This window comes from Pristis pectinata, chromosome 11 (genome assembly GCF_009764475.1).
Source record: "Pristis pectinata isolate sPriPec2 chromosome 11, sPriPec2.1.pri, whole genome shotgun sequence".
NCBI classification, from domain to species: Eukaryota; Metazoa; Chordata; class Chondrichthyes; order Rhinopristiformes; family Pristidae; genus Pristis; species Pristis pectinata.
Genome location: NC_067415.1, coordinates 87,220,776 through 87,235,183, shown reverse-complemented (window position 1 = coordinate 87,235,183; position 14,408 = coordinate 87,220,776). Strand labels below are relative to the sequence as shown.

Genomic DNA, 14,408 nt, shown 5'->3' with positions numbered 1-14,408 from the left:
GAATACTGGGGTAGCTGGGCAGGACTAGTTGGTCCCTCCACACCCACTGCACTAACGTCTGCACCCTCTGGCCTGGAACCTGGCAGTTGGGCTTGGTCTCAGCGTCAGTGGACTTCAGTCTCATCTTAAGGATGATGAGGACCTCTACAGGGCTGCCTACGGTGGAGTTTGCACAGAGGAACAGGAAATGAGAGAGGTGGTGGGGGGCGGGGAGGAAGAGAGAGAAGGGGTAGATAAAGAGGGGGCAGAAAGGGGAGGGGGCAGAAGGAGAGTTGGACTGTTTCTCTGTGGCCATTCACTTGTAGGACGTCCCAGTGTGTGGAGGGGTGACTGGTGGGGGAGGAGGGGGGGGGGGAGACAGTCAGTGCATTAGCTCAGGGGGCTGCCTCTGGTCACCCAGTGCCGACAGGCTGTGGAAGCAGCCCCTGATGACCGAGAGACTTCAGTTACCCAGCCCCTGACTGCAGGTGCCTGTCAGAGGTGCCTGTGGAGGACCCTTGCTGATGTGACCGAGGTTTCCAAGTCTCTCGCTCCCACCCACCCACTGGGGGAGGCTGCAGGCCCCTGTCAGAGGGTTGCAGCCCCTGTGTACCATCCCCCTGAGGAACGCCCCACTCTGGACTGCTGTGAAGAGCAGATCTGACCCTGGCCAGTGGAGGTCCAAAGGGACCGAGCAATGAAAACACCAGAGGGCAAGAGTAACCAGAGTCTGCCTCCAACAGGACCAGTGGGTGATCCCGGAATCCCAGGACAACCAGGAACCACAGGTGTCCCCGGAGAGAAAGGACTGATCGGCGAAATGGGCCTACCAGGTAATTCTGTTGGACACAAACATCCAGAGCCCGAGGCTCCCTCTCCAGTCACTGTGTATCCACAGTTCTGCCGAGAGGGTCTGTAATTATTCACTACCTCAGGACAACCCAGACACACCACACCCAAACATGGCACCAAACGGCACAAAATGATCCCACAGACAGCAATGGCATACTGACAGGATTCTGACCGGGACTGTGGTGAGATCTTGGTTCTGAAGAGGATATTTCCAACAATGCAGCCCCTCCCACAGTGCGACACTCCCTCAGTACCGCCCCTTTTTTTAATAATAAACGTTAATTCACTAAAAGCACTACAAAAGACAACCAGTGTCAATACACGACATCTAATACAGAAAAGAAGAAACTAAGCAATGACATACTACAGTAGAGAACGCAAACTAATACTAACGAAACACACACGCGACGCTACACCTGTTAACGCGACACGCGACACTTCAAATAAGAATCGCGTCCGTACCATCCACGACACACGCGATCCCCTGAGGGGCCCACCGAGCGCGGAACTCAGCCAGGGTGCCCGCGGAAACCGCGTGCTCCCTCTCTAAACGCACCCGTGTGTGCACATAAGCGTGGAAGACGGGCAGGCAGGCCGACCCGCCGGTACCCTCGGCCACCCGCCGCCGCGTCCTGTGGATGGCCAGCTTGACCAGGCCCAGCAGGAGACCCACCAGGAGATCCGCCGCGCGCCCCTCCCCGCGCCGCACCGGGTGCCCGTAGACCAACAGCGCCGGGCTGAAGTGCAACCAGAACTTCAGCAGCAGTCCCCGCAGGTACTCGAAGAGGGGCTGCAACCTCTCGCACTCCGCGTACGCATGGTACACCGTCTCCCCCCGGCCGCAGAAGTGACAGGCGGCCGGGGTGTCGGTGAACCCGCTCAAAAATCGGTTGCACGGCACGGCCCGGTGCAACACCCTCAGTACCACCCCTCCCACAGTGAGATGCTCCCTCACCTGAAACATTGACTGTCCATTTCCCTCCATAGATGCTGCCTGACCCTGTGAGTCCCTCTGGAGATTGCGGGATGGGAACTGTGCGAGGAGCCCGGAGTTTTGGGGCTTTGGATGTGCTGAAGCATTGAGATGCTGACAGTCTGGTGTTACCTCTGCAGGTGTGCCAGGACCTCCCGGTCAACCAGGAGATCCAGGACAGCCGGGCATCCCTGGATTCACTGGGCAGAGCGGTGAGAAAGGTGCAAAGGGAGACCCCGGGCCACCAGCATATGGGATCCCGGGTGAGCAAGGTCAGAAGGTGAGTGTGGCCCAGTGATGAGGGAGAGGCACTGGATGTTGTGAGGGTGAGTGCCCAGTGTACCCGAGAGCCAGAGGAACAATGATCTGAACTGTTAAACCCCTCTGGTCCCATTGCCTCCTGGTTGGGGGAGAGGAAACACTCACCCACAAGGTCACCATCACCCCCCATGTGGATGGGTCGGGTTAGACGGTACCACCGCCTGGCTGGCCCGTACTGTGGTGAAGGATGTGGGAGCCGAGGACGGCTCTCTGTCAACGGTGCCAGGCAGTAAGCCCAGCCCCAGTGTGGGCACTGCAAAGGTTGGGAGGGGTATCTGAACCTTCCCTGGGGTGGGGCATGGTGCAGCTGGATCTGACTGGATTCCACTGACTTGGGCACAGCCAGTGGCACACATTGGCAGTGCTCTCAGTGCTCAGGGTAACACTGGCTGAATCTCAGCTCAGTGCTGACTCCACTCCCACTGGGGCAGAATGGAACCCCTCTCCAACCACCCCCCTCACATCCCTCCACCCCTCCCACCATGCCCCCACTTCACCAACCCCCCACACCCCTCAACCTCTCCCATAGATGCCACGGCCAAGAAAGCTCACCAGCGCCTCTACTTCCTCAGGAGGCTAAAAAAATTCGGCATGTCCCCTTTGACTCTCACCAACTCTTACCGATGCACCATAGAAAGCATCCTATCTGGATGTATCACGGCTCGGTACGGCAACTGCTCTGCCCAGGGCCGCAAGAAACTGCAGAGAGTTCTGGACACAGCCCAGCGCATCACGGACACCAGCCTCCCCTCCTTGGACTCTGTCTTTACCTCTCATTGTCTTGGTGAAGCAGCCAGCATAATCAAAGATCCCACCCACCCGGGACATCCTCTCTTCTCTCCTCTTCCATCGGGTAGAAGATACAGGATCCTGAGGGCACGTACCACCAGGCTCAAGAACAGCTTCTACCCCACTGTGATAAGACTATTGAACGGTTCCCTTAAACAATGAGATGGACTCTGACCTCACGATCTACCTTGTTGTGACCTTGCACCTTATTGCACTGCACTTTCTCTGTAGCTGTGACACTTTACTCTGTACTGTTATTGTTTTTACCTGTACTACATCAATGCACTCTGTACTAACTCAATGTAACTGCACTGTGTAATGAATTGACCTGTACGATCAGTATGCAAGACAAGTTTTTCACTGTACCTCGGTGACAATTTCAAGTGACAATAATAAACCAATAACAATACCAAACCCCCGCCACACCCCTCAACCTCTCCCAACCCACCACCCCAACCACCTCACAAACCACCCCCACACCCCTCCACCCTCCCACCCCCCCTACACCCACCTCACCACACCCCACACCACCTTTCCCACCACCCCTATATCCCTCTCATCAAACCCCCAACCCTCCTCCAAACCCCTAACCCCTCTCACCCACCCCTGACAAACCCCCAACCCTTCTCTGACTCCCCTCTCATCCCTCCACCCTCTCACCAACCCCCACACCACATCTCCGATCCCCTCCCCAACCCCCTCACCGATCCCCTCCCCAACCCCTGCACCCACCTCCTGTGTGCTCCTTGACCTCCAGCATCGATGAGGGCATCACTGACCAGATTCTGTTGTGTCCAGGGAGAGCCAGGTTTGCCGGGTTTTCCCGGTGACCCTGGAACGACGGGCGATCCTGGTTTTCCTGGGTTGCCAGGCTCGATGGGGCCGGCAGGGCCGAAGGGGAGTCCAGGACTGCCGGGAATCCCAGGTAAGCTGACGATACTGTTGGGTGAAGGAAGGGGTTTGTGGCTGTGAACGGAGGCGCATCCTGACTGAATCCCATCGCTCCCCAGGTAACCCAGGACTACCCGGCCCCAAAGGTGATGTTGGACCCACAGGTGAACCGGGCTTCACCGGTAGCCCAGGACAGCCAGGTATGTCACAGTATCTCCACCGTTCCACCCAGAGCCTGACTCCCATCAGTCGAATTACACCCAGCATGAAAACAGGCCACTCAGCCCATCTACTCCATGCTTATGCTTTCACCCTAACCCTAGGTCCCACACCTTCTGTTCACTCCCTTCCCCGACTTCCAACCACTCCTCGAACCCACTCACAATTGGTAGCAATGGTCCCACCTTGGTAGTGAAGTCTGCAGCAAGGTGCATTTGGGCCATCATTTGGTGAGTGTTAGAACTGATTTGTGGGCTGAATGGCCTCCTACTGTTCCTCAAGTAATATTATAAGCAGATAGTTACCATGGCTACCCTCTGGATAACCAGCACCACAATGCAAGTCACTCCCATGAGGAATTACCACAGGGATAACGGGTTGGAAACCGCCCCAGTGTGGACACATAATTCCAGAAGAAAGAAGTTGGGGGTCAAATTTGAAACATAATGTTGAAACCTACAAGGGCTCCCGACTCTGTGTCCTGCTACCTTCCTTGTTGTGCTCCCAGCTTCCTCTCATTCATTCCCTTGTTTTGCTGCAGGTTCCACGGGGCCTGTGGGAGTTCCAGGGCCTCCCGGAGACAAAGGCTCACGAGGGCTTGATGGAATCCCTGGTGCCAGTGGCGAGAAAGGCGATTCAGGTAAGGGAGCGTGATGCGTGGGGATGCAACGTCTGCCATCAGGGTCCTCCACTTCGTTAAAGCAGACCAATGATTCACACAGCCAGTCACAGAGGTTGTGAAGCTGGTCTTGCTGTGGGCAGGACTTCCAGGGGTGGTGGTCCAGTTCTTAACAGGAAGTGAGGCTCCTGATGCATTGACAACGTCAGCCTCCCAATCCCACTGGTTGTAGTCCCTGGACAACCTGGTGGGTATGACCTCTGACCCAGCTCCTAGCTCCATGCCAGGCACTGTGATGGGACCAGAGGAATTCTAAAGCTACTTCAATGTCACCTGCAGCACTTTAGTTGAATTGACTTAAGCAGATGCAGAACTCCTCCTGCCCAGAGTGAGGTCATTGTGTTACAGAGCTGTGTCCAAGGACCAAATCAGTTGCTGGTCAGTGGTACCCTGCCCCTCCCCCTTCCAGAGTTGGGTGCCCAATGAGGACACTAAAAATATTGTAGCACTTGGAAAAGTTCAAGGTTACTTGGCAAAGTCCACAGTTTGTCAAGAAGAAGTAAATAAGGTGAAACCAGTACTATACTTACATTTCCAGAAAGCATTTGATAAGATGCAGCATCAAAGGTTATTGTGGAAATGAGAAACTTGTGGAGTGGGAGGTTGACGTTGGTGTGAACGGGAGGTTAGCTCGCCAAGTGTAAACAGAAGAGGTACAAATGGAACAGTTGGCACAGAATAAGGAGCAGTGGGCCACAGGCGTCGGTCTGGGATCTCAGCGGTTTATAAGTTATGTAAATGCCTCGGATGAAAGCATCAAAGGTGCTTAGTGGTTGCTAAGTTTGCCGATGACACAAAGAAGAGTCAATTGTGAAGGTTACAAAGGGTTATGGACAGGTTACATGAGTGGAGACTGGGGTACAGTGTGGGAAAATGTGAAATTCTCCATTTCAGCAGGGAAAATAAGAAGTATATTTTCTGAAGGATGACGGACCTGAGTGTCCTGGTGCATGATCTGCAAAAAGGTGTTGCAAGTAACTCTGAAAGCTAGCAGAATGTTCTTGTTATCACAGGAGGAATTGAACACATAAGTGGGGAGGTTGTGCTTCAGTTAGACAGGGCATGGGTGTGGCCACATCTGGGGCTGTGTATTTAAGGAAGGATATTAATGCATTGGAAGCACCTCAGAGAGGGTTTATCAAACTAATGAAAGTCAAAATATTACTGATGCTGGAAATCTGAAACAAGATGCTGGAAGCAGCATTTACCAAACTAATTCCTGGAACAGAGGGAAGGTTGAACCAGCCAGGCGTGTATCTGGAGTTTAGGAGAGTGAGAAGGGACCTTATTGAAACTTAGAAGATCATGAAGGGTCTTGACAGGGTAGATGTGGAAATGGTGTTTCCTCTTGTGAGAGAATCTACAAGGGGTCACAGTTTAAAAATTTGGGTTACCCACTTAAGATGAGATGGGCCGTTTTTTTGTCTCAAAGTCATGAGTCTTTGGAACCCTCTTCATGGAAGCAGGGTCTTCGACTAGTTTTAAGGTGGAGGAGGGTAGATTCTCCCGAAAGGTTCCCACAGGGTCAGGGCGGGCGAGTTGAGATTTCACCAGACCAGCCATGATTTCATTAAATGCTGGAGCCTCCTGTCCTGATCCATCTCTACAGAAGTCAGTGAGACCAGCTGCTCACATGAGAAAGAAAAGCCCAGAGAGTGTGGGAACATAACGCAAGGACAAGCAGATAACAGACTTCTTTCAGTTAGATGAATTTCTTTGAATTTGATGGGTTATTTTGGGAACATTTTAGAAGTTTGGAGAGTTTTGACTCCATGAAACTGTCCATCCCAACACACAGATATCCCACAGCCCAGCTCCTGTGTCCCAGCTCCCAACAGCCACACACTGTCAGGAACACCAGGCTGTGTGCCTGGCTATTACAGTACGGACAGTGAATTGCAATTAATCATTGCTGATTGGGTGTGACAGTACAAACACCCCGGCTGTAATCAGTCCTGCCTAGCTATTACAGTCCTGACACCCTGTCTGTAATGAATGCCTTTGGAAAACCAATCTGTGTTTGTTGTGAATCTCCAGGTTTCCCAGGAAGAGACATGCCCGGACAGCCAGGACGACCTGGTCCAAAGGGTAAGTGCAGCCTCTGCCCAGTTAATGATTCCACCTCTCACCACATGTAAACCGCCCTCTAAAACCTGCCTTTACTGTTGACATCACACTCCCCCTCCCTTTGCCTGGTGCAGTCCAAGGGTTTAATTCTCTCTGTGTTCCTGCCCAGTGTCCAAATAATTCAATGACTACAGTCAATGTGGATCATTGAGGGGCCGGTGACACTATCGGGTAATGCGCTGTGGGCAGGGCCACAGCCCCAGGCAATGTCTCTTCAGAGAGGAGTCTACATGAACAGTGCATTAAAACAAGCCCATTTAAAGTCTCTGTGAATGGCAGCAAATGGACGTCCAGCAACACCTGCAGACAGGAGCAGCGTCATTTCTCTGGATGCAGAATAGTTACACAATGATGTGTGAAATGATCCGCTTGTTAAGAGCACTCTGGTGTCCCAGCATCATTTACAGAGGAATTGTCCCATCGTCTCCCGTCCCGCTGGCAATTCCAACACTGTCCCACAGGGATTGGTCACTCCCAGAGCTTTCTGCTGCCGGGCGAGGCAGGGCCGGGACCACCACTGGGTCCGATCAGAGACGAAAGGCCACACCACTGACTGTGTTGTCTCAACAGGTGTGAAAGGCGATATTGGCTTACCGGGCTTCCCTGGATCACCGGGAGTTCCAGGCAGGAAAGGAGAGCAAGGAGTCACGGGCAGCAAAGGTCTCCCAGGCAACCCAGGACCCCCTGGCCCACCCAACTTGGCTCTGGAGGGGCCAAAGGGAGAAAAGGGGGCCTCAGGAGATCCAGGCCGGCCAGGTAAGGTGGCTGTGTTCATTGGTCAGCTGACAGTCACTGCAGGGAGGAACTGGGCATTCCAGCAACATGTAACTGACCGCAAAGAAACCATTCAGCCCATTGAGCCTGTTCTAGCTCTTTGAGGGACTCTCCCATCAGGCCTACTCACCTCCTTTCTCTGCAGTGCTCCGCCCAGCCACTGCTTTTCCTGTATTTCACCAGTTCCCTTTGGAAGTTCCTCTTGGATCTGCTCCCGTACCATTCCAGGCAGCGCATCCCAGATCACAGCATCTCGCTGGGTAAAACACTCCCCTCCTCTCCCCGCTGGCCCTGTTTACCGATCCCCTTCACTCCCTGCCCTCTGGGCACCCACCCTCCTGCCAAAGACAATTCCATCCGTGACAAGATCAGTCCAGGCATTTGAGAAGAATTCCAAAAATCTCTCCAGTTCAGGAGGCTCCCATGGAACAAGGAAACCCCAGCCCTGAGTACAACTGGTCATCCATCCTAAACCACCATCTCCAAAGTCAATCATTCAACGTTTTCTCAACACTTCTTTTGTGACAACACTGTGTATGCATTTCCTCCCGAGCTTCCTAAAAACCAAAGCCACAAAGGTGATGAGAAGTGGGAGGTTATCTGTTCCATGGTGTGAGTCAGTATTGGTGCAGGAGACAAAACAGGTGTCCTCTTCCTCAAAGATGGTTATGGTGTCTTCTATCTCCATTCTCAACAGAGGGTGTTCCCTCAGTAACACCCCTCCCACAGTGACCCTCTCTCAGTACTGCCCCTCAGTGCGACACTCCCTCAGTACTGCCCCCCCACAGTGTGACACTCCCTCAGTACTGACCCTCCCACGGTGACACCTCCTCAGTACTGCCCCTCCCACAGTGTGATTCTCCCTCAGGATCACCCTTCCCACAGTGTGGTGCCCCTCCCACACTGCTGACCTCTATCTGCCTCTCAGGCAGGGTTATGGGGTAACTGGAGACTAGGACATGATTGAGTTTCACCAGTGCTGGGTGGCTTGTTCAGGGCTACACCTGGCCTTTGAACCCAATTGGACACTCACATCCTTGGGATTCCTGGCTGCAGGGCTGGAAGGGAATGTCTCCTGGTCATCATGCCTACTGCCGGAGGTTGGTGAGTCAGTGAGAGGCTGCAGCAGTGTCTGGGGAAGGAGCAAGAATCCAAGAGCTGGCTCTGATGTAGGCATCACCTCGGCCAGCAGGCAATGTCTCCATCAGGGCCATCAGAGGAAGCGCTGCCTTTAGCTGCCCTGGGGCAGCCCTGGGGTTTGCCAATCCTTTCACCATCTCCGTGTTCCCTTTCCATGGGTTTCCCAGACAATGAATCCCTGCCCCGGGAATTCCATAGCCTGCTGTGATGTGCTGTTGTTGAGTGTCTGGGCCAATGGTTGTTGACTGGAGGTTCTGATACCCTTCTATTTTTCTACTGGCTGCACTTGGGACCTGAGGCAAAGGTTGGTGCCACACGGCCTGGTTGAGTGTCTCAGTGTAGAGATGGTGATCTCAGCCGTTGGAGGGGGAGGCTTGTGCAGATGGTCGGTAGTGACGAGCACCTTGCTTTTACAGGGGCCCCTGGTGTACAGGGGCTGCCGGGATCTCCAGGACTGAGTGGGCCCAAAGGAGACAAAGGAGAGCCAGGGTCTCCAGGATTCCAAGGCTTCCCGGGGCCGAAGGGAGATCTGGGGATCCAAGGATCGCCCGTAAGTCAAAGTTACACGTGGTCTAATCACACTAACCAATGGCCTTTACAGACACATCCAAGGGGAGGCCAGGAAACATTCAAGGATGAATGGTGAAGGGGGAGATGGAGAAAAGCTGTGGGCAGGAACGTCGGCACAGACTTGTGAACCAAAGGGTAGCCCTGGGCTACACGATCCGTGCGAGTCAATCTGTTAACTTTGATGAATGCAGAAAACCCCTTGTCCAGATCCGTGATCCTGTCCCACTCATGTTACACCAAGAACAAACCGACCTTTGTATCCTGGGAGGTGTTGAGATGATTGGATAAAACTCCCCAGGTCAGCGAATCACCTGCCAGCTACACAATCGGCCAATCAAACAAAGGCCAATCATTGGCCAATCAGCTCCAGCAGTTCACTGACCCAGGCAGGTGAACATTTGCCCTGACTAGCTCTCCCATCCTTCATCGGGATGCTGGTGAATGGTCTGGTGATGATTTGATCTTCAGGGAAAACAGCCTCGGAATCTTAATCTAAGTGACATTACTGTTGGACGAGTTGGAGCTGGAGTCTGTGGGGTGTGAGTAAATGTGGATTGCTGTTCCCACAGGGTATCGCTGGGCACCCCGGATTGACAGGACAGAAGGGAGACCAAGGACCTCATGGAGTTCCAGGCTTTGTTGGTTAGTTATTGATTTACTCGGCTAATGTTGTCCTGATCAAGCAGTGTACAGCTGTTAAATGGAGTGGTCTGTGAGCTGGAAGGGGTTGTGTGATAAGTAGAGACCCAGGCACTGCCACCAGTAGCTGGTGACGTACAAGTGCAGAGGCTTGCCCTGAAGTGCAGTCTCTGCTGGAACGGAGGAAGCACAGATCAGCTGGCTCAGGACGAGCTAGTTCAGCGATGTCCATGGATAAACATGGGACAGACGCAGGGGAGAACATTCCTGCTTTCCTGTGAACAGTGCTAAGGCATCTTTCATGTCCTTGTGTGGACCACAGACAGGCCTTGGTTTAATGCAATAGAGTCAACAGCAGAGAAACAGGCCCTTCGGCCCATCCCATTCGTGCTGACCATCAAGTACCCCTCCACACAAACCCCATTTACCCCGCTGGGTCTGTAGCCTTCTCTGCCTTGGTGATTCAAGTACTCATCCAGATATTTGTTGTAGAAAATGTCTCATCTGACAGCTGGACCCTCTGACAATGTGACATCTGTCTGTACTGACAGTGTGGCATCTGCCTGTACTGACAGTGTGACATCTGTCTGTACTGACAGTGTGGCATCTGCCTGTACTGACAGTGTGACATCTGTCTGTACTGACAGTGTGACATCTGTCTGTACTGACAGTGTGACATCTGCCTGTACTGACAGTGTGACATCTGTCTGTACTGACAGTGTGACATCTGTCTGTACTGACAGTGTGGCATCTGCCTGTACTGACAGTGTGGCATCTGTCTGTACTGACAGTGTGGCATCTGCCTGTACTGACAGTGTGGCATCTGTCTGTACTGACAGTGTGACATCTGCCTGTACTGACAGTGTGACATCTGTCTGTACTGACAGTGTGGCATCTGCCTGTACTACCCCGGTCAGTCTGGGTCCTTACGAACAGTTGGAGGACAAGCAGATGGGAGCTGGAGTAGGCCACTGCTGTCATTCAGTAGGATCATGGTTGATCTGCCCCAGGCCCCATCTCCTCCTCTGTGCCAGTTCCCCGTGGCCCTCAGCTCCCTCAGTGTCTGGACCAGGTCAGGAACCCACAGCTCCTAACTCAGGGGCATGAGTGTGACCCACTGAAGATAACGGGACCACTGTCCCCTCAGCGTACATGGGCTGGGGAGATCAGGACCTCCTGGCGGGAGAACCGTGTGCTGAGGGGGAATGAGTTCACTGATGTATTCCCAGCGAGTGGATCACAGAATCGCACTGGGAATCGGGTCCACAGTGGTTGAAATTAGAGTGTCACACCAAAGTGAGTCCCCACCTTCACCAAAGCCCTGAGTAACACAAGTGGCCCTAGCCACTCAGGTCCCCAGCACACTGCTCCAGATGTTGGGAGCAGCTGTATAATCCACATTCCTGGTGGGATCACAGGGATAACTCCAGCTCTCAGGATGCCTGTCCAATGGTTTCTCCCACAGTGCCGCTGATTGCTGCTGACTACAGGGCAGGGTTTGCTCTGCGGAGACCAGGAGGAAACCACACTGGCTCCAAGGGGGAGAGTGTGTCCCCCTCCTCATCACTCCCGTCCTGAGCATCTCCAGCTGATGGTCTACAGCCAGGACTCAGCAGGAAGCTCTGGGATGGGTAATCTGGAACCTGGCATAACATGTACCCTGGGACCAGGCACTGACTGCACCATGTGCCCACGAGGGCTCCCAGTCATAACCCAACCTTTTCATGAGCAGGGACTGTGGACTATCTTCAGGCTGTGTTTGTGGAAAGTACTCACATCTCCTTCTTCCTGTGGGAGTCTGCACTGCGGGGGATTTTCAGCGGTTGAGAAGAGGGATCTTGGGGCACAAGGGATGCCCAACACCTCCATGGCTCCCCACATGTGTGCGCTCCCCAACCACAGCTCCCGAACACAAGTACAAGAGCCATACAAGTCTCAGGAAGGTGTGGAAAATGCCACCAATCTCGTGCAGATGTTCCATTGCCTGGATCGGCTCTGTGGTGCATAACAAGCAAAGGAGGAGGATTCACCTTCCTGGCTGCAGCCCATGTCAGGGGGATCAACGAACTGAACCTTTCTCACCAGCGACCCCCTCAGGCACTGGGAGATGACGGCACCACGATCTACCGACGTTCGGACTGGACAAGTGCGTGAGGGGAAGGGATTAAGGGGTCAGGCTGATGGATCTAGATGGGGAGGGCCAGGAGAAGGCATGGACTGGTTGGGCGGAATGGCCTTTGTTACAAGTACCTTCATTTTCACAAATATCTTTCCAGGGTTTAAAGGCTCCTCAGGACCCCCTGGATTACCTGGCATACAGGGTGACAGAGGACAACCGGGGCAGCAAGGTAAGCCCCTCTGTCCCCTCCCCACTCCCCCCTCCACAGACCCATCCGCTCCCTACTCCCCCAACTCCCCCTCCACAGACCCATCCCCTCCCTACTCCCCCGTCCACAGACCCATCCCCTCCCCATTCCCCCCACTCCCCCAGCCACAGACCCGTCCCCTCCCCACTCCCCCATCCACAGACCCGTCCCCTCCCCATTCCCCCCACTCCCCCGTCCACAGACCCATCCCCTCCCCACTCCCCCATCCACAGACCTGACCCCTCCCCATTCCCCCCACTCCCCCCTCCACAGACCCGTCCCCTCCCCATTCCCCCCACTCCCCCATCCACAGACCCATCCCCTCCCTACTCCCCCGTCCACAGACCCATCCCCTCCCTACTCCCCCGTCCACAGACCTGACCCCTCCCCATTCCCTGTCCCCTCCCCATTCCCCCCATTCCCCCCTCCACAGACCCGTCCCCTCCCCATTCCCCCCTCCCCATTCCCCGTCCCCCCCACTCCCCCTCCCCCTCCACAGACCCGTCCCCTTCCCACTCCCCGCTCCACACACCTCCACCTGTGTGCCGAACCCTGCTCCGGACCCTCACACACTCTTGTTGTTTGATTCGCAGGTCAGCCGGGACCACCTGGACCTCAGGGCCCCCTGCAGCTTGTGAAGGGAGCCACCGGATTGCCTGGACAACCAGGAAAAGATGGACCAACGGGATATCCTGGGTTTCCGGGAGTCAAAGGTGACACAGGTAAACAAAACACGGGGTGCTGGAAAAACATTTGTTGGGAGTCTAAAGATCAGGGACTGTGAGTCTGCCACCCAACACGATCAGAGCTGATTCTCCACCAACTTGATCACCAGGTCACCAGATCCCTCATATACAGTGTTGGTCTCAGTGTCAAACATCCTCAGTGACTCAGCACCAAGTTGAGAATTCCAAAGATTCCCAGCTCTCGAGGTGAAGAAATTCCTCCTCTCCTCTGCCCTTACCCTGAGACTGTTTCCTTGGTTCCACATCTTCCAGCCCAGAACAGTCTCTCCATGCCCAACCTCACCTTCCCGCTGGGAAACCTGTGTCCCAATGAGTCACAGAGACTTACAGCACGGAAACAGGCCCTTCGGCCCACTGAGTCCATACTATCAAACACCCATTTACACCAATCCTACATTAATCCCATTTTATTCCCCTCACATTCCCATCAGCTCCCCCCAGATTCAACACCCCAATCACACACTGTGGATAATATACGGCGGCCAATTAACCTACTGACCCGCACGTCATTGGGATGTGGGAGGAGACCGGAGCACCGGGAGGAACCCCACGTGGTCACAGAGAGAATGTGCAAACTCCACACCGGGCACCGAAGGTCAGGATTGAACCAGGGTCTCTCGAGCTCAGCCACTGTGCTATCCCTTATTTTTCAGCAATGAGACAACCTCTCCTCCATCTCCATTCTGGCCAAACTTCCGCAATCTCTCCGCGTGGGACAATCTCCTCATTAACAGGTATCAGTCCATGACCCTCCTGCTTACCTGGGTTGGGGGGTATACAGGTGTGTTGTGCACTGCCCAGGGTTCAATATGAACGCATGGATGTTTGATGAGAGCTCCCCACAGATGGGGAAAGGTCAGACAATCCTCTCTCCTCCCACCATTAGAAGTTCCAATTCAGTCCCTGTGTCCTCCTGTCAGAGCTGCCAGTCTCTGGCCCCTGGAACCTCTGGCCTGCTGTGTGTCTCCAAAGTAAGTAACTGTAGGCTAATGGGAGCATCGATGATCACTCCTCAGGTTTCCCAGGCGCAGTGGGAGACCCTGGTGATATAGGACCTCCGGGCTTCGAAGGCAGACCTGGGCAGAAAGGAGAAATTGGACCAACCGGACCACCAGGTAGGGATCTGACCAATACTTGCTGTGCATGAGTGATGTAACGGAGCAGCCCCTACCCACACATTCCCCAGTTAACTCATCCACCTCTGTCCTGGTAACAAAATCCTTCCCAGGAATAAGAAGCTTGACTTGCCTTAAAACTTAGATGTAATTTTTTTTGTTGATGGGCGACCCTGTGCTGTTTGTGAGGGTTCTCATTGGCTCAGTGGTTTATGTGGTTTGTCATCA

General features: G+C 54.0%; 1 protein-coding gene across 1 annotated transcript in view; it reads left to right on the top strand.

The window, feature by feature from the left end:
• LOC127575862 (collagen alpha-1(IV) chain-like) overlaps positions 1–14,408 on the top strand; it is a 118,164-nt gene that overhangs the window by 88,967 nt on the left and 14,789 nt on the right. The window contains exons 36-47 of the mRNA XM_052026061.1: positions 723–812; positions 1,945–2,084; positions 3,713–3,839; positions 3,925–4,005; positions 4,566–4,664; positions 6,741–6,791; positions 7,401–7,586; positions 9,161–9,294; positions 9,884–9,956; positions 12,230–12,301; positions 12,913–13,041; positions 14,082–14,180. Of these exons, the coding sequence (XP_051882021.1) occupies positions 723–812; positions 1,945–2,084; positions 3,713–3,839; positions 3,925–4,005; positions 4,566–4,664; positions 6,741–6,791; positions 7,401–7,586; positions 9,161–9,294; positions 9,884–9,956; positions 12,230–12,301; positions 12,913–13,041; positions 14,082–14,180 (1,281 nt within the window). The remainder of the gene's footprint in view (positions 1–722; positions 813–1,944; positions 2,085–3,712; positions 3,840–3,924; positions 4,006–4,565; positions 4,665–6,740; positions 6,792–7,400; positions 7,587–9,160; positions 9,295–9,883; positions 9,957–12,229; positions 12,302–12,912; positions 13,042–14,081; positions 14,181–14,408) is intronic.